This window comes from Lacerta agilis, chromosome 9 (assembly GCF_009819535.1).
Source record: "Lacerta agilis isolate rLacAgi1 chromosome 9, rLacAgi1.pri, whole genome shotgun sequence".
Taxonomy (NCBI): Eukaryota; Metazoa; Chordata; class Lepidosauria; order Squamata; family Lacertidae; genus Lacerta; species Lacerta agilis.
This window is the reverse complement of record NC_046320.1, coordinates 30,990,752-31,014,473: the sequence shown is the minus strand read 5'-3', so window position 1 is coordinate 31,014,473 and position 23,722 is coordinate 30,990,752. Positions and strand designations below refer to the sequence as shown.

At 38.3% G+C, this 23,722-nt stretch overlaps 1 protein-coding gene across 2 annotated transcripts in view; it reads right to left on the bottom strand.

The window, feature by feature from the left end:
- The window catches only part of SPOCK3 (SPARC (osteonectin), cwcv and kazal like domains proteoglycan 3), a 109,920-nt gene that overhangs the window by 14,504 nt on the left and 71,694 nt on the right, over positions 1 to 23,722 (bottom strand). For both annotated transcript variants that reach the window (XM_033159709.1, XM_033159710.1), the window contains one exon: positions 15,556 to 15,670. In XM_033159709.1, coding sequence (XP_033015600.1) covers positions 15,556 to 15,670 — 115 coding nt within the window. The remainder of the gene's footprint in view (positions 1 to 15,555; positions 15,671 to 23,722) is intronic.

Genomic DNA, 23,722 nt, shown 5'->3' with positions numbered 1-23,722 from the left:
GCCTTCTAAATCCAGCCTGCGGATGGTCCAGGAATCAGTGTGTTTTTACATGAGGGGAACATGTCCTTTTATTTAAAATGCATCTCTGGGTTATTTGTGGGGCCTGTCTGGTGTTTTTATTTAAAATGCATCTCTGGGTTATTTTTGGGGTATAGGAATTCGTTCATTCCCCCCCCAAAAAATATAATCTGGCCCCCCACAAGGTCTGAGGGACAGTGGACCGGCCCCCTGCTGAAAAAGTTTGCTGACCCCCAATCTAGAAGAAGAAAAGTCACTTGATCCAGGGACAGTCCACATATATATTGACCTATTCCTACCTCCTTTTCTTAATGGTGACATGGACCATTCATAACTTAAGAATATTTTTCACAACTGTGAGCAGGGAGCCAGGGTGAGTAAGTGAAAACAAGCTACAACAATTAACTATAACTTGGTGTGTGAAAACAGTCAAGATTCAATGATTCCCATGCATGCACCTCCAGATGGTGGAGATGTCAGGCGCCATCCTGGCACCCAAGCATACTCACTTGGTCACAAGTGGCCAATAGCCAGGTGCAAAATGCGCCTGGCTAATTTTGAACACAGTTTTTAAGGAAGTGGGATGCCATTCCCAACCTTTCACTCCCTTACTGTTTGTGATGTATTCACTGGAAGTGTTATGAGCAGACAGCTCCCATCTGTGGTATGGCTGGTGGTAATAGGAGCTAACCCCCTCCGCTACAGCTGTGCCACTTTCCAAACTAAATGGAAAGTGGGGAGGATGGTTGCCAGAAGGAAGCATGAGCTACGGTGACACTTCAGGTCAGTCAACCCCTTCTTCTTTGATGCCACAAAAGAAGAGCAGAAGCTGTTGAGGGAGCCAAGTGAAGGCACCACAGAGCTGACTGATGCCATGCCCAGAGAAGAAACTACAGTGGTACCTCGGTTTAAGAACAGCTCTGTTTACGAACTCTGTTTATGAACTCTGCACAACTGGAAGAAGTGTCCCGGTTTGTGAACTTTACCTCGGTCTAAGAATGGAAACTGAACAGTGGAAGGGCACCGGCGCCAGGAGGCCTCATTAGGGAAAGTGCGCCTCGGTGTAAGAATGGTTTAAGAATGGACTTCCGGAACAGATAAGTTCGTAAACCGGAGTACCACTGTAGTTCCAAAACATGCAGGAAACCTCCATGGTTACAGGAGAAAGTATTGGGCTAGAACTATAGAACAGACCTCACTACATCCTGCCTCTGCTCCTGAAGGCCAGTTACATGCAACCCCAACAGTTTCAGAGTGATAGGAAAAACAAAGTGGGATAATTATGCCAGAAAACCATTACATCCAATTGAAAATAAGTGGAATGGTCATTGGTCTGTCTGAAACTAACTGGGATGGCATTCAACTCCCCTGAAACACTGTTTCCAAGAATATTCTCTTTCCCTTCTGTCAAGTGCCCCACTTTATCTGATTATTTTCAGATAAAGTTCTGTCCCTCTCTACTATGAAGCAGAATGTTTTCATACAATGAACTTGATCAGCACATGGCAGCTATATTTTATTAGAACAATTTTGGGTGGGAGGTTAAGTCTAAAATAAGGCGATCAATTCCTTAATTTCATTTGTGGTCTGATCTTTTATTAAGAGATAAAACTTTTGTCAATAGAAGTACTTCTAATACTACATTTTTATAAACAGTTTGCATCTTCTAGCCATCTGCTAACCTTTAAAAAAGTCTGATTTTAGGAATGCACCTTAAAATTTACAAATAAATGCAGTTTGATTTCTTTGCTGCTTAACTAAGCAAATGGGTTTTATACTCCAGTTATTCCATGTTATGAGATAATTAATATAAATACTGCTGATATATCAGGGAACTACAGCTGCTTATTCCTACTGCTTGAAATTAATGTTCCATAGAGGCATTCTGTCCATGATTAATGTATCATAAAATTTAAAATGATTTCAATTAAATTATATATTCACAAGAGAGATTTAGTCTTATTGTCTCCATACAATTGTCAAGGCAGCCCTCATTCAGTCATCAAGGCCAAAGAAGATTGTCAAGATTTACAACATGAGGAACTGATGAACTAGGGAAGAAACAAGCCACTCCTTCACCAAGTATAGTTCCCTGCTTTACTTGCTTCTTTCATACAGTGGCTTGAGTTTGTGTGAAATCTATTTCTAGAACTTCAACCCACACTTGACAGTATGTTAGGTCTACTTCGTATGATTCCACTCTGTCACACAGTGCTGTAATGTGTGCCAAGTGGGTGAGCAATTGCGCAAAAGTGCTTGCAGTTCATAAAAAGTGGCTGAATAATATAGAAAGGTCCTGTGGGAAACAACCAGCCTGAGCTGCAATGCAAAGTTCTGATAGGTGTGGACCCTAAATGTTTTGCACACACTGCCAACACTTTAAAAGGCATTCAGACATCAATTCCTTTCTTCATTTACCTTATCTCTTCCTCATCTTGCCATCTTAAGCACATCACTTTCACCCAGCAAACCAAACTGATACTAAAGTGATTTCCTCATCAAGGAGGCTAGGATGAGACTCTTAGACTGCAAGATAAAGCTAGTCTGCAAAATAAAGCTACACATTTTGGTAATTCCTCTCGTAGTAACAGATACTTTCTTCAGCAAATGATGTATTTTATAAGCTAATTTCCTTTCCCCCAATGCTCCACTACTTGCTGCTTTTAACATATCTCTCTGTGACAAAACACATACTTAAGACAACAAAAGCAACCCCAAGTAACTGACCCCATTTGTGCACGCACCCCTTCATGAAGCCAAATTCCTTAGCCTCAGGTATTGCCTTTTGCATGGGTTTTACGTAAATGCCATATCTGCTGCTGAGGATCAATGACTTGCAGCTTTGTCCGCAACATACAGCCTGATTCCACACACATTTACTCAGGTCTCACTGGTATCAAGGGGATTTATGCTTAAGGGAACCAGGCAGAGGGCCTTCTCGGTAGTGGCACCCGCCCTGTAGAACACCCTTCCACGAGATGTCAAAGGGAAAAACAACTATGAGACTTTTAGAAGACATTTGAAAGCAGCCCTGTTTAAGGAAGCTTTTAATGTTTAAATAGATTATTGTATTTTAACATTCTGTTGGAAGCCGCCCAGAGTGGCTGGGGAAACCCAGCCAGATGGGTGGGGCATAAATTTAATAATAATAATAATAATAATAATAATAAGAAGAAGAAGAAGAAGAAGAAGAAGAAGAAGAAGAAGAAGAAGATGGAAGCTTTAGTTATACTCGGATTTAAGACTGTGTCCTCACATTGGAGTACTACTGCTTCAAGGCCTACTCATTCATAAGCATCAGTTTCTCTGGAATGTCTGGGTATCAGAATTCAGCAGGTCCATGTTTTCCTAAGCTGCACTGCATTATGGGATTTATAGTACTTATAGCAAACACATCACAAAGCATTATGGGATTTGTCAGGCTTTCAAATCTGGCTCACAATGGAAGAAAAGGAGCCAAGTCACAACAACTTTCCAAAGTCATAAAAGTCAACCACCTCGTGCTATTGTAATGGGTGTGTGTGTGTGTGTTGAACTGGACTAAATGTGCTCTTGGGAAATATATTTGTAACTTTTCTGCAGAACAGGGAGACTGCGGAAGTGTCGCCCTGGCCAGGTCTGTTAAGTACAGTGGTACCTTGGTTTAAGAACAGTGTAGTTTATGAACAGCTTGGATTAAGAACGCTAAAAACCCGGAAGTAGGTGTTTTGGTTTGTGAACTTTGCCTTGGAAGCAGAACGTGTTGAGTGTGTTCCATTTGTAAATTGAGTCCCCCACTGCTATAGGAAAGCACGCCTTGGTTTAAGAATGCTGTAGTTTAAGAACGGACTTCTGGAACGGATTAAGTTTGTAAACCAAGGTACCACTATATCTACTTTGTTATGTAAGCTGGGGTCAATGTCTTGCCACAGAAACTAAGCAAATGGTGATTCTTCTGGAAGGGGGCATGCCTTTCTTTCCCCCATTCCTTGGATAAAGATGTTGCCATCAATATGTCTCTGTGTGGAAGAGAACAAAAGATTATCATTCCTGAAAACGAGTCAGCAAGAAATAAGAGGCCTGGCTTACTTTCTATGATATATCCAGTGCTACAGCACTGTGGGTCCCCTAGAAACCTAAATGTGAAGCAGAAGCTCTTGTTGTGAATGTCCACCTCATGCTTAGATTGTATACAGAGAATTTATGTGATGTAAGGATTTATATCTTCCACAGAAAGAAACCTAAGGTACATGTAGGATCCCTAAAACTTATCAATACTCAGGGATTGGTAATGGATGGTAACATTAATACCAGCAACCATTGCATAGACCGTGCCGTTAATGTATCCTCAAGAATTGTTAATTATAGTTTCATCCAAAACTGTATTCTGAATGCAGCTATTAATAATCATAAGATTGACAGTAAAACCATTATACTGCTTACATATTTGAAAACAAATTATTGGCTTCCCTGTTAAAACGTTTTTATATCAAGCCGTTTTAGTGTCACATTGACGAATAATTTTTCCATGGAAAAAACACACACATGGACAATGAGCTGCTAGGCAGTAATCTATTCAGCCATAAATTTGCTTGTTATTCATAAAGTATGAAAGATATTTGAACTAACTGGATGTGTTGATTATCAGCTCCATTGCCTTTAGCTGAAAGGAACTGTCAAATGTCATCAACCGTGAGCCTCTTTTCCCATTGCATCTTAGACTAGCAACATCTATTTCCTCTAATAACTGCATCACTACTCTGTACTACTTACAAGATTCATGAAACTGAGACTGATTAAACTGTCAATGATGACATCAGCACTTTGCCAGGAAAAGTCTGAAAATAATCTGTCAAGAGCTGATGCCTGAAGAAATACATGTTTCAACTTTTTCCTGTAATATCCAAGTGCATTTTGATAATGCTGCTAAAGATATCCTCGATTTTTTTTCATAATGTAATGTTTTGCATTCTAATATGATAAAGATCATTTCTTGTTGCCTGTTATGATAGCTTGTAAGTAATGCAGCAGCTATCATGCAAATAACTCCATACATTTTTTTATATATTGTGGCACAATGCAAATTGCATACAACATTCATCCCCTTTCTGAAAGTAGTATTTAGTAAATCTCCAAAAAGCAAACCCACTACTATAGCAATGTTGCATCAACACCACTGCACAATTTTATCATGCCTTGACAAGTTAAAGGATTTAGTCTCAGAAATGGATAAACAGTACTTTAAATTTGACACCAATGATAAGAATGCATAGACAACAGAGGGAAGCACAGAGACAGGCAAACGTGTAGCTAGTGAATAAGGAACTATAAGAGTCTCGTACACCTTGTTTATGAGTTCGACTGTACCTCTAACTGCCATGGACATCTTAGCAATCATACACTGCTTGTACAGTTATACAGGAAGCACAATGAAACACAAAACCCATGCACCATGCTATGGTTATATAAAAAAGACAAAAAAAGATGACTTATTAAGATTGAAAGTCCTGCTCCCTCCTCCTGGCCAATGTTCCTGGTTTTTTGTTTTTAATTTAAATTCATTTTACAACGCTCCTGGTTTGTTAGTACTGACAATAAGGGGGCGGGGGGCAGAAACCAAGCTAGCAAGGTAAGCTGCAGTTAAAACAAATAAACAAAAAAGAATACCACTTAAAAGGTACTTCCTAATAAATAGGTACTTAGCTAGTACTATTTTGAGATGGGGACCATTATTGAGATATAAAAGTCCACCAAACGGTTTGCATAGTCTTCAGCTTCCGCTTCTTTCCTCAGCACATATAGGTGATGAGTTTTTCCATAAGCGCAATGTGTACTGCTGTGAAGACAATTCTCCTTTATTTAATAGCAGTTTCTAATTATGAACAGGGGAACTTATGTTTTAAGGCTCCCTCCAAACCAGGTAGTGAAAAGTCACGTGTGCGAGGTAAGAAGGGAGCATGAGGACACACCACTTGTTCCTGGTTTAAGAAACCATGTCTTATTGGACAGAGGTCAATATCCAACTGTATCATCGGAACAGACTTTTGTGAATCAGGACTTCCCTTGCCTGATAAAAGTCTGCTCCACATGAATGGGTGCCCTTCCAGAGGAGATTCAGGAGACATTCCATCTCACCAGTGCATTCCACTGCAAAACAGTAGATATCACCCAGAGAACATATTTAAAGTGAAACATAAGCTGATATAAGCAGGAAGCTGTTTAACATCTGAATTCTCAGTATTTTTAAGTATTTGTCTCTCTGGCCAGTTTATAGCGCATTTAGTGTTATAAACTCTCTTATTTTTGACAAAATGTTCAGTGAACCCTGACATGACTCTGGTAGTGAACAGGTAGGTTCATCACCAGCTGGCTGTGTATTCATGTGTAATCTTTAGCTCTGAGGCTAATTCTCATCCACCAGATAGCCTCTCATGAAAAACTTGCAATCCTCAGAGTACTTATTCCTGAGTTTACTTGGAAAATATATATCAGCAAGCAAAGAATATTGTACGCTCGGTAGCCCATTTGCCTTTGATCCTAGTAATTATCCTGATACAAATTATTCTTTTTAACTCTGTGGCAGCCCTAGTACAGTGGACTCATGCCGTAAGAGATGACAGGGTGATGGCAAGAGACATTTACACCATGCATTGCCTTTAGGTTAGCCAGGGAATAGCACAAAAGTCACAGCAATGACAGTCTTCCAGAATGCCATGTGGTGAGTAAGATCATCCAATGTGTCTAAGTGCCAGTCTAACCAGTCTAAGTGCTGGTTGGTTATTATATTCTCCCCATGCCCAGATGCTTAGCACCCTAAACTGTATCACTGCATTAATTCTATCGATATACTGTACAGGATTACTTGTATTAAAATAAAAGTTGTGTTGTTGTCTCCTCTCCCTCAAAGAAAAGGCTACTTGGGTTGTGAGATAGTTTGTAAATGAGAAGGAGCCAAACAAATGTATGGATTCAGACAACTACATCTGTTGTTCAGTAGAAAACTTTTCAAAGGCAGAAATGTTATTGAAAAATCTGTCCTCTGCACTGCTCTTTTGAAGCTTTCTTGTGTTGTATGTTTCCAGTGTTTTAACTGCTTCAAAAGAAAAGAATACAGAAAAATTATTCTGTTTCCTTTTGTGTTTCCAAGCTTTGTAAATTCAGCCTGGGCTTTGTTAAGAGGTCCATGCAGTTTCCTCATTTTTATTTGAAGAAAGGCTGCTTTTAGGAATAAAGTGACTGAGCAAAACAGAATGAATTGTGACCTCTGGGATATCCTTTAAATACATTCCTCCTGAATTCTATAAGGATAACTACTAGGAATGATCAACACCTCCAACGGATAAGATAGGTGAAAATAATGAAATTTCCTGACAAACATAACAGGCACATAAACCTGCTTAAAAGCTTTCATCTCCCCCTAAATCCAGATAAGGGCTAATCCTGCTACAAAGGCAAAAGTATAAAAAGTCTCTAGCGTAATCTCAGAGAAGAACAAACTATTTTGGAAAAAGTTGTTATTTGGTTTTATGGCTTTAGCTTTGGCTTCTTAGTATCCAAGTTAAACCTGACATTACTAGCAAAACAATTAGCAAAATTAAGGATTAACTTAACTATTAGGTTCTAGCTCTGAATAGTGTTATAGGACAAAACTCCTGTTTAGTATTCCAGCCAGCCAGCCAGCCATGCCCTTAATCCAGGATACTCCAATCCATTTTCTTCCCTCCTCCAGTTTGGGATTTCTGATATTCAGCCAGGCAGCCATACCTGTAACCAGGGGATGCAATTCCCTTCTCCCTCCCTTCCTCCCTCTACAGCAGTCAGTCAGCATTCCATGCCCTCTGAGCATGCTCAACCCATATCCAGCCTCCCTGCCAACCGTTCAACAGCAATATTGTATACTTCTGCAAATCTTAGGGTTTCCTCAAGACTGTGTATGACTGCTGTCATTTTGGCTACATAATGATCTATGTCTGGAGAAAGAGCTTGCTACAAGTATATAGGATCTGAGACATTGACAGTGAAATATAGCAGTGGTTTGCTATAAAATTTAACACTGATAAAAAACAAATCTGAAACTACAAAACCATATCTATTTAATCTCCATAGACCTACACTGACATCTATTTAAAGCAGCTGACCCCATCACTGCTGATTCTGACAAGGTGAGCAGTGAGTAGGTGGCTTCTGGGTTCAGGAAATAGTGTTTATGCTGCTCTGGGTTGGGTTTTATGGGTATGTCTTTTGGGGGTACTTCTTGGGGGTACACTGGCACATGAGGTCCAGGAGGTGTCAGTGGGTTCAAGTGCCCTTTACCAGCTTCATATGGGTTGCCAGCTGTGGCCGATTCCTCGGTAGCAATGGCTTAGGTATGGTGATCCATGCAGTGGTAGCCTTTTTGTTTGACTGCATCATCCAGTTGGGTTACAAAAGGTCTGGACTTCAAAAAATGACCTGTAACCTCAAATTAGTACAGAACTTATCTGCTAGAATTTTGATGGGCACACCCAGAGTTGTTCATATCGCACATACAGTCATACCTCAGGTTACGTGTGCTTCGGGTTGCGTTTTTTCGGGTTCTGAACGTGGCAATCCCAGAAGTGTTTATTTCAGGGTTTCGCCCAGCAAGCATGTGCAGAAGCGTTCTGCACAGTTTGCGCATGTGCAGAAGCACAATATTGCGCTTTCGTGCATGCACGATATCGCCGCTTGGGTTACGGACTTTTTGGGGTGCGAACGGCACCCCAGAACAGATCTGGTACATAACCTGAGGTACCACTGTATTTTGAAAGATCTACACTGGCTGTCTATTCACTTCCAAACCTGATTCGAACTTTAAACTGGTGCTTACTTTTAAAAATCCAAAAAGTCTTGAGATCTGAATATTTGATGGAGCATGTTACACCAGGTTTGTTCATGTCTTCAGTTATTTATTCTGCAGACACCCCACTCCATGTGCTATGTTTTGTAAATATACATGTTTCTACAGGGAAGAAAGCCTTTTCTGCAGTGGCCTTGACTTTGAAATACTGATGAAGTATTGCAAGCTTTTAGGAATCAGTGAGGTGTTTCATATTTGCCCAGGAATGTTATCATTTTAGATTATTTTGCTTTGATTCAGTTTGCTTTTTTGTTACCATTTACAGAGCTTTCAAACCACTTCAAGATCTTCCATCAGATAGTATGCAGCAGTCAATATATGGAAACAACAACAGTAAACATAATAAAAGCAATTACACCATTTGCAGTTAAAGCAAACAGTTTTAATATTCTATAATTTATTTAAGATTCCAGTTTTATGAAATACTGTACCTCAAAAAACATGTTGCAGAGCTAGATAAGTATATCACGGGACCAGAAAGGTTGGGAAAAGGCTACATTGTTTGGGGCTTTTGAGTTTAGAAAAAAAAAAAAGACATGCAAGAAGGTACCATGACAGAGGTTTATATAATTATATGTGGTTATTTATAGAAAATATGAATAGACTTTTGTTGTTGTTGTTCCTTTCTTATAATATTAGAACTCAGGGTCATCTACTTAAGTAAAATCTGAAGGACTCAGTACATACAAAAGAAAATACTTCTTCACATAGGACATACCTGTAGTAGAACAATGGGATCACGACCACAGCATGTGGTGGTGGACACAAACAAGACAGTTTTAAAAGAGGAGCATAAAAATTCATGGATCATACAAATTTGCGCCTCCTAGTCAGGATGACTGCATACTACGTCCTGGACGATAGCCTTTAATTACCAGTTACTGAGAAACAACAGTGAAAGAGAGCTGTTTCCTTCATGTCCTGCTTGAGGGATTTCCAAAGGCATATGATTTGCCACTGTGGTATGCTAGGCTAGGTAGCCCTTTGGTCAGATGCAGAAGGCCTTTTTCTACCTATTTATTTATTTATTTATTTATTTATTTATTTATTATTTACTGAATTTGTTTACTTCCCTAATACCTGGGTTCACAAAACAAAACCAAGATATAAAACCACAAAATACATAATAAAAACAACCCAATAACACCCCCCCAAAAAACCCTCACATTTTAAAAGGACATGGGATGTAAATCAGATCAGCCAAAGGCCTGGTTTGAAAGGAACATTTTTGCCTGGCGCCAGGCGTATTTCCCTGGGGAGAGCATTCCACAGATGGGGAGCCACTGCAGAGAAGGCCTGTTCCCATGTTGCCACCTTCCAGACCTCTTGAGGAGGAGGCACATGAAGGAGGGCCTCAGAAGATGATCTCAGAGTCCGGCTAAGTTCATATGGAAATATGTGGTCCTTGAGGTATTGCAGTCCTGAGCAGTTTTTACATTGCACGTAAACAGAACACCTATACTTTTTCTGTAATTTTTCTGATTCTGAGTTTCAGCCTGGAACCACGAAATGGAGGAATAAGCAAAACAAACAAACAAAAAAATCACGCCATTACATCTTTCAATGTATGGCAATCTTGGGCATGAATAAGAAACAACATTTTTATACAGATGTACTGTAGCAATAAAACCGTTATTGCACAATCAATTTAATTTTATATATCACATTACTTTTCTTCTATTTAAAAAAATAATGATTTAAATTAAAAAATAGGTATTGCTAAAATGATTGTCCCTCTATCTTAATAAAATTATATGTTTGATGTAAGAATCACAAAGCCAATAAAAGTGCTAATTAAAACAATAGCACTCTCCATTACAGAATTATCATGCAGAAAATGAGATACAAGGTAGTTAAGCTACTAAGAAATAAGAAATTGTTAATTACTACTATAGTCCAGAATCTGATTATCAAGATCATAAAACATAGAAGTGGGATGCTGTGAAAGCTATAATTTAAAAATAGAGTAATGGAATGAATACATTAGAAGCCATCAGTCCTGAACAAAAGCTCACGTGCAGTTTGCACCAGTACAAAGTCACAGTTCCAAACACCTTTTGTCCCTGATATTAAAAAATTAAGTATAATATAAAAATAAAAACCTGCAGACTACTTGAAAACAGGAAAATGTAATGAATTGTTTTACGGAATACAAATTACTTTATGTGCCAAAAATTGACACAAACATAATATATATTATTAATATTATATGTATTTTATATTCTGTTAGTATTAATAATAATTACTAATAACAATAAAACAGAATTAAATGTAAAACATTTATTCTCACCAATGCAACAAGACTCCCAGAGAATGCAATGGGACACAACTGAACTTGATTAACATAAATTGAAATTGAGCATAAGTTTGTAGGCAAGGGGCGGTGGGAACCTGCAGCCCTCAGCTTAATTTCATGTGGTGACATAGAGCAAAAAGTGCGGGGAGGGGGGAGAGTGCGATTAACACTGTGGGAATGCAACCCCTGAAAGGGAAGAAGGGTTCCTCACCCTTGTTGGAGGCTAAAGAAAAGGTATGCTTCACAGCTGCATTGTGTAGTGCAGGTGTCCCCAAACTAAGGCCCGGGGGCCGGATGCGGCCCAATCGCCTTCTAAATGTGGCGTGCGGACGGTCTGGGAATCAGTTTGTTTTTACATGAGTAGAATGTGTCCTTTTATTTAAAATGCATCTCTGGGTTATTTGTGGGGCCTGCCTGGTTTTTTTACATGAGCAGAATGTGTGCTTTTATTTAAAATGCATCTCTGGGTTATTTGTGGGGCATCTGAATTTGTTCATATATTTTTTTTCAAAATATAGTCTGGCCCCCCACAAGGTCTGAGGGACAGTGGACCGGCCCCCTGCTGAAAAAGTTTGCTGACCCCTGGTGTAGTAGATAGATGATAATCATAATTTCAAATCTGCTAGACATTGCAACATTCCTGAACTAATAATTTACAATGACTCTTGTAAGGGCCCAATTTGAATTAAAGGTCATAATTCATTTGTCTACATAGTCTTAACTCCACATAAATGATGCCGATAGGTACACTGGGATTGGAAAGGTCTGGCTCTCTCTGTGGAAGTTTAACACTGACCTAGGTTTTTTTTTTACTGGTTTGATCGAACCAAAAAGTCACCTTTTAAACTTGGACTGACACATCAGCCTATAATCTTTTTTTTAAAATAGAACTTTATTGAACAATCAACATCGACCTACACAACCATACACAATAATATAATATATACAAACTATAAACACATACACATAACTTACAGAAAAAAAGCAAAGAGTAAAAGACAAAAGATGGAATAAATAAAATTACTCTCATTGTCCTATTTCTTACTTCGTTATTTTACCCACTGTGCCTTATTATTATTATTATTATTATTATTATTATTATTATATGTATTCTACCATTTTACCTGCCAATCGGTCTATAATCTGAAACTGATCCCTACACTGAACATCTGCTGAAAGCTAAGCAACACATTTAGATTTTAAACTGAATTTTCCTCTAGCTAGTTCTGTACTATGTGGAAGTGTATTTTAGACTTTTAGGTGTGTGTGTTTTTTTAATTTCTTCTGCCAACATGGGATGCAATTTAGGTTTCTGGTTGGATGGTTTACTAGTTTCTTAAGCTTCCGGGTCATGTGGCCAGCATGACTAAGCCACTTCTGGAGAACCAGAGCAGCGCACGGAAACACCATTTACCTTCCTGCTGGAGCGGTACTTATTTATCTACTTGCACTTTGACATGCTTTCGAACTGCTAGGTGGGCAGAAGCTGGGACCAAACAACAGGAGCTCACCCCGTTGCGGGGATTCGAACTGCCGACCTTCCGATCAGCAAGCCCTAGGCTCCGTGGTTTAGACTACAGCGCCACCTGCGTCCCTTGACAACAGGCTTAGGAAGTCCCAATACATGTAATTATATTCTAAATTTATAAGAGCCAACATCAAATGTTTTAAGTTCATATAATCAAATAACTGCCCTGACAATATTGTTTATTTGTGAGAAAAATAAACAGGGAAGAATGCAGCTCATTTCAGGATTATTATTTTTTATTCTCTTTCTTTTTAGCAAATTATCAGCTATTTACCTCTAACCATTTCTTTACAAATGACAAAAAGTCTGCAGTTAATTGTAAAGGTTAATGTGGCATAAGGCTGTGGAACAGGTTGGACACATTTTCAGAAGTAATTCTACTATAATTAGAGCTGTCACATTTATTGAGCAAAACTGAACAGCTAGCAGAGACAAGGTTTGCATCATCCTTCACGTTTCTTTTTCTCTCAGATATTCTGAAAAAGAAAGAAACTAGAAAAAGCAGCAGTTTAGAGAAAGGATATAACATCTTAGCAAAGCAAACACATTGCCAAACATACATTTTACAGTTCCGCTACCTTTGCAAAACTGTTTAGAAACTACTGTGAAGTGAGCAGCAAATATCTGTAATCAATGAACAGAAATTCTGCTTTTGCTTGAACATTAGTTTTCTGTTTTAGGTATACAGTAGCAGAATGCTTCATTTAAAAGCTTTTTGTTTAAAAAGGGAACTGTCAATGTAGAAAACCACAACTTATATTGAACTGCACAAATAAATATAATTGCTCCCTCGCTACTTATAAAGCAACATTACACTTTCTGTACTTATATTAGAAAAAAAAAACAGTGACTACCAGCTATACAGCAAAATGTTTTTTTTCCCAACTAATAAGGAGCATGCAGTCTCCACTACCACCCCACCCCACCCCACCCCATCCCAATAAACCAAAGCCTAGAAGCTGGAGTGGATTTCAATACACTGAATATGCACAAGCTGAAGGTGATGGTGCCTGCCAGGTTCTAAAAACTTTTGATGAAACATCGGCCCTATTCCAGATTTGATCCAGGGTTGGATCTGGGTTGGGCAATGCCTGGGTAAGCTGGATTGGAGGAGTGTGTGTGTGTGTGTGTGTGTGTGTGTGTCACACAGTCCTAATTATTACAAAATAGCCCAGCTATGTTTCTTTTACATTGTATATAAAAAAGAAGGAATTTCCATGCAATTTAAGGAACAAATATATCTGCATAAATATGAGTGTTAACAAAATAAATTAAGACAAAATGAATAGTATTGGTAGGAAGTAAAATCTTCAATGAATACAGTCAGTGTCATACACATAAATGATTAAGATGATGATTAAGATACCACTTTGGATAATAAAATTAAACTAAAGAGCTAACTGGGGGACTGACGTTACAAGCTCCAGCATGTATATTGCTTTGTATTTTTCAGGCTGCACTGCTGATCTACTCAACATACCGGTAGATTTCAGCCAGAGGTTGACAAATTTTATCTGAGCTTGACAGCCACAATTATTTTTTCTAGTCATTTAGAGTATAGTATAAATGTTCTCTTTCCAGTGAGGAAGTACAGCCTACTCTGCTACACAGAAATAAGCACATTCCGGAATATTCACACCTGCAGAATGTACATGGAATGATCTACCAATTAATGAAAAACCCAAAATGGTGGTACAGTCATACCTTGGTTGCCTAATGCCTTGGAAATCATATGTTTCAGTTCCCAAACGATCGAAAACTGGAAGTGAGTGTTCCGGTTTTCGAATGATTTTCAGAAGCCAAACACCCAGTGTGGCTTCCACAGCTTCTGATTGGCTGTTGGATCTCCCTGCAGCCAATCAGAAGCTGCGCTTTGGTTTCTGAACGTTTTGGAAGTCGAACGGAATTCCGGAATGGATTCCGTTCGACTTCCAAGGTACAACTGTTTTGGAGTGCAGCTAATTACCTACTGCATGCCCTGAACCCCCACTGGGATAGCCTGAATATACAAGAACAAATTGAGTTACTACAAAATAATGTCAAACTGTACTCTCCAAAATGGCTATGGTACAGGCAGAAGAAGAAGAAGAAGAAGAAGAAGAAGAAGAAGAAGAAGACCAATTCATATTGTATGTGTGATTAGCATGGAGGCTGATAGATAAGTGAAATGTCCAAACCCAGTCACTAAGCCCGTGATAGATAAATTTTGTTTCAATTGCCATTTTTAAAGGAATCATCATCATCATCATCATCATCATCATCATCATCATCATCTCTGGACGGCTCCCAACAGAATATTAAAAACATCAAACATTAAAACATCAAATATTAAAAATTTTCATAAACAGGGCTGTCTTCAAATGTCTTCTAAAAGTCTGATAGTTGTTTATTTCCTTGACAACTGAAGGAATATCAAGGTGTGCTGGCATTCTTAATAATAAAGCTCTGTTTTAGAGCCAGTTGAAAATGAAGCTCAGCTCTATAGTTCATGTAAGTAATTGTGCAGAGAATTGTCTACAAGTACTGTCTCCCAGAGCACTATTTCCCCAATTCTCAAAAGTATGGCTAATTAGTAAAACAAACATCATCAGAAGCCTCAATCACAGATCCCCTATATCAAATCTGAACACAAAATCCCTGGAGTGTTCAGGTTTTGGTCTTTATAAACATGTCCAGTTTTATGTCAAACCCAGTGTTAGCATAAAGGTATGCAAAATCATTAAAGAAACAGTGATGTACTATCATATCTTTTTTTGTAAACTACCTCAAAACAAAGAGTCACAATGCTTTCCCACATGCATGGATATAAATGAAGAAATCACCACTAACAGACCTATTATAAGTGCCAGTACTTACCCCTTTTATTATTTCTGCCTTCACTTGTGGATTTATCTGAAGGGCAAGGGCAATGTCCTTCGCATTTCACTGAGATCTGTTTTCCTAAGACGCAGGCTTGATATTCTAGTTTGCACTATAATAGAGACAGAACGACAATCTTCAGTGTAAGCATCATTTATAATCTTTTGTAAATTTTAGTCCATTAAGTATTTGAAAGAGATTAGGGTTACCCTTTTGTCACTTTCTATTTGTGATTACAAAGGACTACAAAAGTACCCATCCTAAAATATTGTAGGACCACACTCTGAATGGATCGTGTGGATGAGTGCTGTAATTCATTAAAAGATGTAGAACAGGCATGTCCAACTCCCAAGAGACTGTGATCTACTCCCAGTATAAAAAAACTGGCAGTGATCTACCCATTGTCATTGGAGGGAGGAGGAGCGTGTGTGGGGTGGGTGGATTGCCCAGTTGTTGAGCTTTCTTTAAGGAGGGAAGTGCCCGGAGTTGTTGAGCTTTTTGGGGCGAGGATTGCACAGAGTTTTTTAGCCTTTTCCCTGTAAATTTTTGTGTGCGGTAAGGATCCCACGATCTACCAGGATCAGCCAGGGATCTACTGGTAGATTGTGATCTACTGGCTGGACATCCCTGATGTAGAAAATAGGACATCTTTAATCTTTTAGAAAACCAGGGATGTGGAACCTGTGGCCCTCTAGATGTTGCTGGACCTCAACTCTCATTATCCCTGACTATTGGGCAATGTTGACTGGGGCTGATGAGATTTGGGAATCTAGTAATATCTGGAAGACCACAGGTTCCCCATCTCAGTGCTAAAAAAAATGTGCCTTTGACTAAAGAGAACTTCTCAGCCTTGGTAACTAATTCTTTTACAAAACAAAGAATGGCTGATGCCACACTGGACTTTGCGTACAAACCCTTTTTGTATTTGCTTTGGCATATTTCTTGCCACTCTCCAGCTGACTTGATTGTTTTCTAAGATGACCCCATGGTATGCATTTAAATAGTCCTTTCCAGCACCCAAAGTGCCACACATGTGTAATCTCAATTATTCCTACAATAACCTTGTAAGGAAAATCAGCAATAGCCTATACTGCAGATGGGGTTGGGGGCTGAGAAGGTGTAGTTTGCCTAAGGTCATTGAATAGGTTCATGGCAGAGCTAAGATTTAAATCTGAAACTGTTAGTTCACAGCTTAGTTTCTTAGCTACAAGATGCTATAACGAAGGGGGAAAGTTGAGGAAGCAAGGTGGTCAGAAAGCATTCTTATCCTGTCATTCGGCATTAGTGTGTTCTAAACTGTGAAACATTTGAGAATTCTTTCATTTCCAGGCTAATGTTAACAGTTAAAAGCATATTGTATATGTTAAGTGTATTGGATAATATCTAATTGTGAATGTTTGTGAGCAGAACAGATTTGTGCAACAAGGCTTCTCCTCCTTCCCTTTGCAATCCCCTATATATTCCCCAAAATCTGCTTTAAATGGTTGGGAGATGATCCAGAAAATATTTTAGTGAGCATGCAGTACTGCATGGAGAGTAAAGGAATGGGAAATCTGCTTGGAAATGTTAGATTTTTTTTTAAAGGGTTTTGTTAAATATTATTTTTGATTTTGGGGGAAATGTTTGGTAATCCCCCCCATATGCTCTCTATGTTGCAGCTGATTCAGGTTGTTGAATTTATTTTATGGAATACAGTGATAAAAGGTATGTTACTTTTTTCCTCCTCACTCTTCAAGTTTTTTTAAAATAGATAATTTGTTTAAAATGTCTTCTTGTACCATAAGAGATGCACTGTAATTTGACTTTTTGATGCATTCTCTTTTCTTAAACAACATCCACTGATTGCATTGCTAATTCATCAAGTTCAATTTACTCAATTATCCAAGGTTGAAATATTTATAAAGTTATAAGTGAACTAAAATATCACATAAAGGGCATGCTCATTAGTATTTAATTGTGAGGAAAATGCAAAACAACACACATAATCAGACACATTACTTCTTGCTGCTTTGAAAAAGAAAAGGTTAGCAAATTGTCTTACTTGCGTTAAAAACTAAAATAGAGTCATGTATGTACTCCTTTACTTTTCAGTGCAATATTTCACTCTAGAGTTATTTTATTATACACTGACATGATTAATCCACTCACAAATAGTATAGATGCAATTACAGTGAAATACCTTTCATGTCTTCTTGGAAGAAAGCTTAAGAGTTCAATTGGACTTTTTCTCAAGAAAATGTGCATAGGACTGCAGCCATTGAAAATGTAACATACATAGTAAAGCCCAAAACGCGCACAAAATTTTGGTTCAGCCTTTTGCCAATGGTTCAGCCACTAAAACAAATATGCTATGCTATGGGTAGACTCAAAACCTAGAACTCTCCAAAGTACAAAGTTTCAGTGGCCATCTGAAGAATTCCCATTAAAACCAGTGGATACATATGTAGGCTTCAGAATGGGTAATTAATTCCGTTACACACACACACACACACACACACACACACTTAGGTTTGATAAGTCCTAACTTTGGGGTGTGACAAAAGCATGATAGATTGGGTATGTATTACCTATGTATTACCTACCAAAATAGGCTGATGATGTGGGAATCTAAAGCTAATATTTATGTTACAAATAAGAAACGATTTCAAAAATATTCTTACTTTGAGGAATATAAAGGAATTTGCTGTTAGAAAGGAAGAAACGGGTGAAATCATTATTTCTGCACTGTTGCGGCTGTGTGCACTTCAAAAAACCACAGATATTGCAAGACATATTAAAACATTTCTAAAACAGTGATCACATCACAAAGATGCACACAATTGCTGATTGGACCAATTTCACAATGATCTCTGATTTACGAATATTTGTTAAGCAAGGCTTAGTGCTTAATGTTGCCTTCAGAAGATGCAGCATTTCCCATACATTTTTAGCATTCATATGACACCTGTGTGCGATATGATTAGAAATGAATACTTCTATTGGGTTACTAAGTAGCAAATTCTAGAAGCCCACACATTATGTCATCACATTCACCATGGTGACAACAAATTTAATTCTGAACATTTTGAAAACGGAAGACTGGGTTGCCCCCATAAAAAAGACTGTTGCAGGCATGAACTAATCTGTATTTATTTACTAAATAATCCTCAACATTCTCACACATTGTAAGTAGAAATCCTACATGTAATGGGATTCATATACTTCAAGCTTTAATACGTTCTATGTTCCAACATGACAAAGAACCAGACGTGGATTTAGGGAAGTGTGAGCAGTGTGGTCGCACTGGCAAACAGCTGAGGAGTGTGCCTTCTCAAAGCCTGGGAAGAGCTTGCCCAGCTTCAGGAAGGAGGTGTGAGGACTCTAATAGGGACCTAGAGTCCTTCTTCTACATTCCCAAAGCTGTGCAAGTACTTACCAGGGTTTGGGAAAGAGGTAGAAGGGTGATAGGACTTCCCCAGAGCCCTGTGCCTCCTTCCCAAAGCCGCCATGAGGGCAAGAGAGAGGGCGTCCATAGCTTTGCACCGGGTAGCATATTGCCAAGTTCCCTGTGTGAACATTAGAATTGGAAAGGATCAGATCAGAAGTCCTTCTAGCACAGCATACTGCTTCCCACAGTGGGCAACCAGGTGCATCTGAGAATCCCACAAGGTGACGATGAAGGCAATGGTCCTCCCTTAGCACCATAGATTTGGGCAAGAACATTGCAATCCTGACAAAATTAATTTCAGTCCCTTTTCTAATATTCCCTAGCACACAATTTTATTGTTCACAGCACACTAAGAACAAAGTTTTGTGGCACCTTAATAATCAAGAAATGTATTGTGGCATAAGCTTTTGTGCTCTTTAATTCTTCACTTTATCAGACGTGTGGAATATTCTAAATTGGAAGCTATAACTCACTCTCTCTCTCTCTCTCTCTCTCTCTCTCTCTCTCTGTGTGTGTGTGTGTGTGTTAGCAATGAGGATCAGATGGAAACTGAGAACTAATCATGGTAAACATAAATGTGAAACATCCTGATATAGATTAGCTAATTAACACCTGTACAGGCCACGTATGTTAAAAGGCTGTTCAACAGTTTTGTGTGGGAATTTCCCTTTGAATGCTCCTCTTCATTGTACTGTAAGAGCGCCTTATGATTAGTGACAAAGAGTGCTGGGGTGGGATTAAATGTTCTGCTAATTTCTGAATACTGTCCTCTCTGACATTAGATGTGTGACAATTTATTCCTTTGTGTAGTGACTCAGTTATGTAGAATAGAGAATGCCATTACAGTGGTGCCTCGCAAGACGAAATTAATTCGTTCCGCGAGTCGTTTCGTATTGCGAAAATGTCGTCTTGCGAAGCACCGTTTCCCATAGGAATGCATTGAAATTTAATTCCCATAGGAATGCATTGGAATTTTTGTCTTGCGAAGCACGGCCATAGAAAAATTTGTCTTGCGAGTCACCTAAAAAAATCACAAAACCCTTACGTCTAGCGAGTTTTTCGTTGTGCGAGGCATTCATCTTGCGAGGTACCACTGTATTTGGAGCAGACAGCATACATCATAACAGACAATGAGCAGGTAAATGAACCCTTGATGACATTATTAGATCCAGTAACGGTGTCGTTTGAGTAGATATGGAGACAGTTTTCTTCTTTGAAAAAATGTTTCTGACAGTTTAAATACAAATAAATTACAGAAAAAAACAAAAACAAAACTAATATAACTAATCAAGTCTAATCTCTGAAATATATTTCTGCACAGATATCCAGGAATCTCCATAGACATCCAGCTCTGGTCTCCCCATTAACAAAGTTCATAAAGGTATAATGTATATTCTCAAAATATATATCTCTAGCTTTCCACATCTGCAGTATTTTTTGTCGCACAACATCTCAAATTTACTATTATCATAGTTCTGTTGATACGTTTTCTCAACTTCCACCTTTGCGCCACTTACCAGACAAGCAGCTACCAATTAAAAAATAGCAGTTTCCTTTGCATTAAATTATATTTTCTCTATTTAACATTTATAACAGCAATATAGATCCAGAGCTGGCATATGGGTTTCCTGTGGTCTTTGTGTCACTGTTATGTAGCCTGTTGTCACAGGTAAGCAGTTGTTTTTAGTTAGGCGGCTGTTTGTGAGTTAGGCTTCCAAGAGGGATGTAGATCACTGACAATATGATGGAATGGCTTTAGCTGGGAACAAGGGGTGTTCTGTCACCTTCGGTCTTGTTTCTGCCCTGAAATTGATTGTTCATGGGCACCAGTCTGGCCTTGTTGATCTGCTTTTTCATTTCAATGAGTGGGTATTGTAGTTTAAGAAATGCCTGAATTAAACCCTTGTGGTGTATGTCTTTGGCAAGTCAAGAAAGATGGAACTGTTTTGTAGGACTTGGCTGAAGAGAATGGATTTTTTGTGAGTTCTGGGTAGACTCTTGAAACATGTAGATTTTTGAAGCAGTTAGTAGGTAGTGCTTTTACCCCATGATGTAGTTGCACAATAATCAAGATATTTCACCTGCTTTGTGGACTGGTGATGGAGGGGTGAAGGCTGTTCAAGTCCGGGTGGAACTTCTCAAGTTCCTCTTGTCCTTGAGTCCTGATGATAAATATATGATTCATGTATCTCAGGCAAAGGTGCTTTTCTGAATACATGCTGAAAAAACATACATAGTTCTATGTTCTGTATTTTTATCTTGTGAAGAAGCGCCCTGATGATCTTTGGGTAAAGGGTGGTATATAAATATATTAAAGAATAATGATTAAAAATTGTTGACCTATCGTGGATTCAGTGCACTGAAGTAGCATGCTCTCCCCAAAGTTGAAGCAATTGCGGGTGAATACAAAGTGGCAGAGCTGGGTGCACCATAGCACCATCAGAGATCATTTCCCCAATGTCTTATAGTCCATCATTGTGGAGCATAAAGAACCTAAACATTCATGATTGCTAGGACACAATTCTCTGAGAGATCATCACAGACTTACCAGTTTATGTAGTTCCTTGATAATTTAAGAGATTGCACTCAAGTGTACTTTTCTTTTCTTTTTTAATCTAATCAGGTTTTTCCATTAAACTAATTTGGACTACTGAAGAAATGTTCAGATATTTGTTTATAAACTGTATAAAATTCAAACAGCATACATGCAGTAAGCAAAACTAAAGTAAATCAAACTAATATGCAAGGGGGCTACTACCTCCCCTCCCAATGAACCATATTCCCCAGGTTCTCATCTTTCATTTTTTTTACAAAGAGTCATTTTCTAGCGTTTGTTGGCTCTCAAATATAGAAGAAGAGTTTGGATTTGATACCACACTTTATCACTACCCAAAGGAGTCTCAAAGTGGCTAACATTCTCCTTTCCTTTCCTCCCCCACAACAAACACTCTGTGAGGTGAGTGGGGCTGAGAGACTTCAAAGAAGTGTGACTAGCCCAAGGTCACCCAGCAGCTGCATGTGGAGGAGCAGAGACACAAACCCGGTTCCCTAGATTTTGAGTCTACCGCTCTTAACCACTACATCACACTGGCTCTTCTCATTTCTGATGAGAAATAACCTTGGTCCGCACTTTCATTGTTTTACATTTCCCACACCCTGAAACATTCCTGCAGGTGCTCATGTAAACATGCTGAATCAGATATTGATTGAATTAGGGAAAGTCTACCCTAAAAATTTCCAGACAAAAACATTATCGTTGGATGCTAAGAATACTGTGTAGTGTGAATGCAGAATGAAAGAGGGATTAGGAACAAATACTAAATGATTTAAAGATTTGAGCATGATCTGCAATGGAGGGTGTGTTTGTTGACAAATATTTATTTGTTAATAGACAAGATCACAAGAATCCTAACTTCAGCATATAGGTAACAATCTATATTATTTGCTCAGATTTTTGGAACTATCATTCATACAATTCATTTGTTATAAATCCTATAATATTCTGACCAAATACCATGGATTTAGTGAGTCTGAAAGCATGACATGGAAATCCCATAGCAACTTCTATAGTGCTGCAGAAATTATTTTTATAAGACCGATACAGTTTACTGACATGTATTCAAATTATTGCACAATTTGCAGAATTCATTGATAAACACATACTGTAGCAAGTGAAGGAGAGTAACTACAGTGTATCATACAATGCCAAACTGTTACTGAAGCTTTACAATATAATAAAAATAAGCTTTGCCTGGAGTGAACAAAAATATTTGTCCTTAATGTCAATTTCAAAATTGACAACCCTTCAAAATAACCTTGAAGGGTTAAACCAACACTATGCAGTTTAATGGGTTTTTGAAGGCATACATCTTTACCAGGATAGGCATACAAACAGGAAGCTTGGGGGTGAACTTTAATGTGCAAATTAATTACTGCAGGAAATGATGAGGGGGTTAGGTTGAGAATTTACTGTTATCTGCCTTGCTTCTGCTTTCAAGCTGTCTTTGTAAGGTGATGAACTAGAAGCCCCCAGATAAGATTTGTGGTCCTCCATGCAGTTCCCAGAATAACCATAATTTCCACATGTTCCTTTCAGTTATATTACTAAACATAATTAGAAGCAATATGACCAAGTTGTCCTGCCCTGCCCTGCCCTTTGCCTTGCTTGCATGTAGCGTTGATTCCTGTATCCATGCAAGCCATCTACTGTATATTATTGGGTGATGGCAGTTAAAGGTTGCAGATTTAATAAACCCTTCAAAACTTGTTTGGGCCACTAATTGGAAATGGTTGCTAATCTAGCTAGAAACTGTTTAATCTTATTAGGTTTAATCTTGACCTTTCTTCTTTCATCTAGGCATATTTTTTGATTATCTTAATTTAATCCAAAAGTTTTGCAGTTTGCATTTTTTTGTTATTGAAAGAACTAAAGCTGTCCTAGTATATATAGTCTGATATGTAATCATGCCACAAAATTGTGGTACAAAATGACATGACCGCCATATTTCCAAATATGCACCTTGTTTCTTGTACCATTTCCAACCATTTTGTACCATTTGTATTTTTTATCTTTCCCAGTGACACTGTTGTACTGCATCATCAGTATAATATTATTTTTAAAATTGCCATACCAATTGTTAATACAGGTTTCTTTGATTGAAAACCCATTGTTTTGAATGACAATTTTACTTGTTTAATTGAATTAAATGATACTGTGATTTCTTGGCATTTATTTTT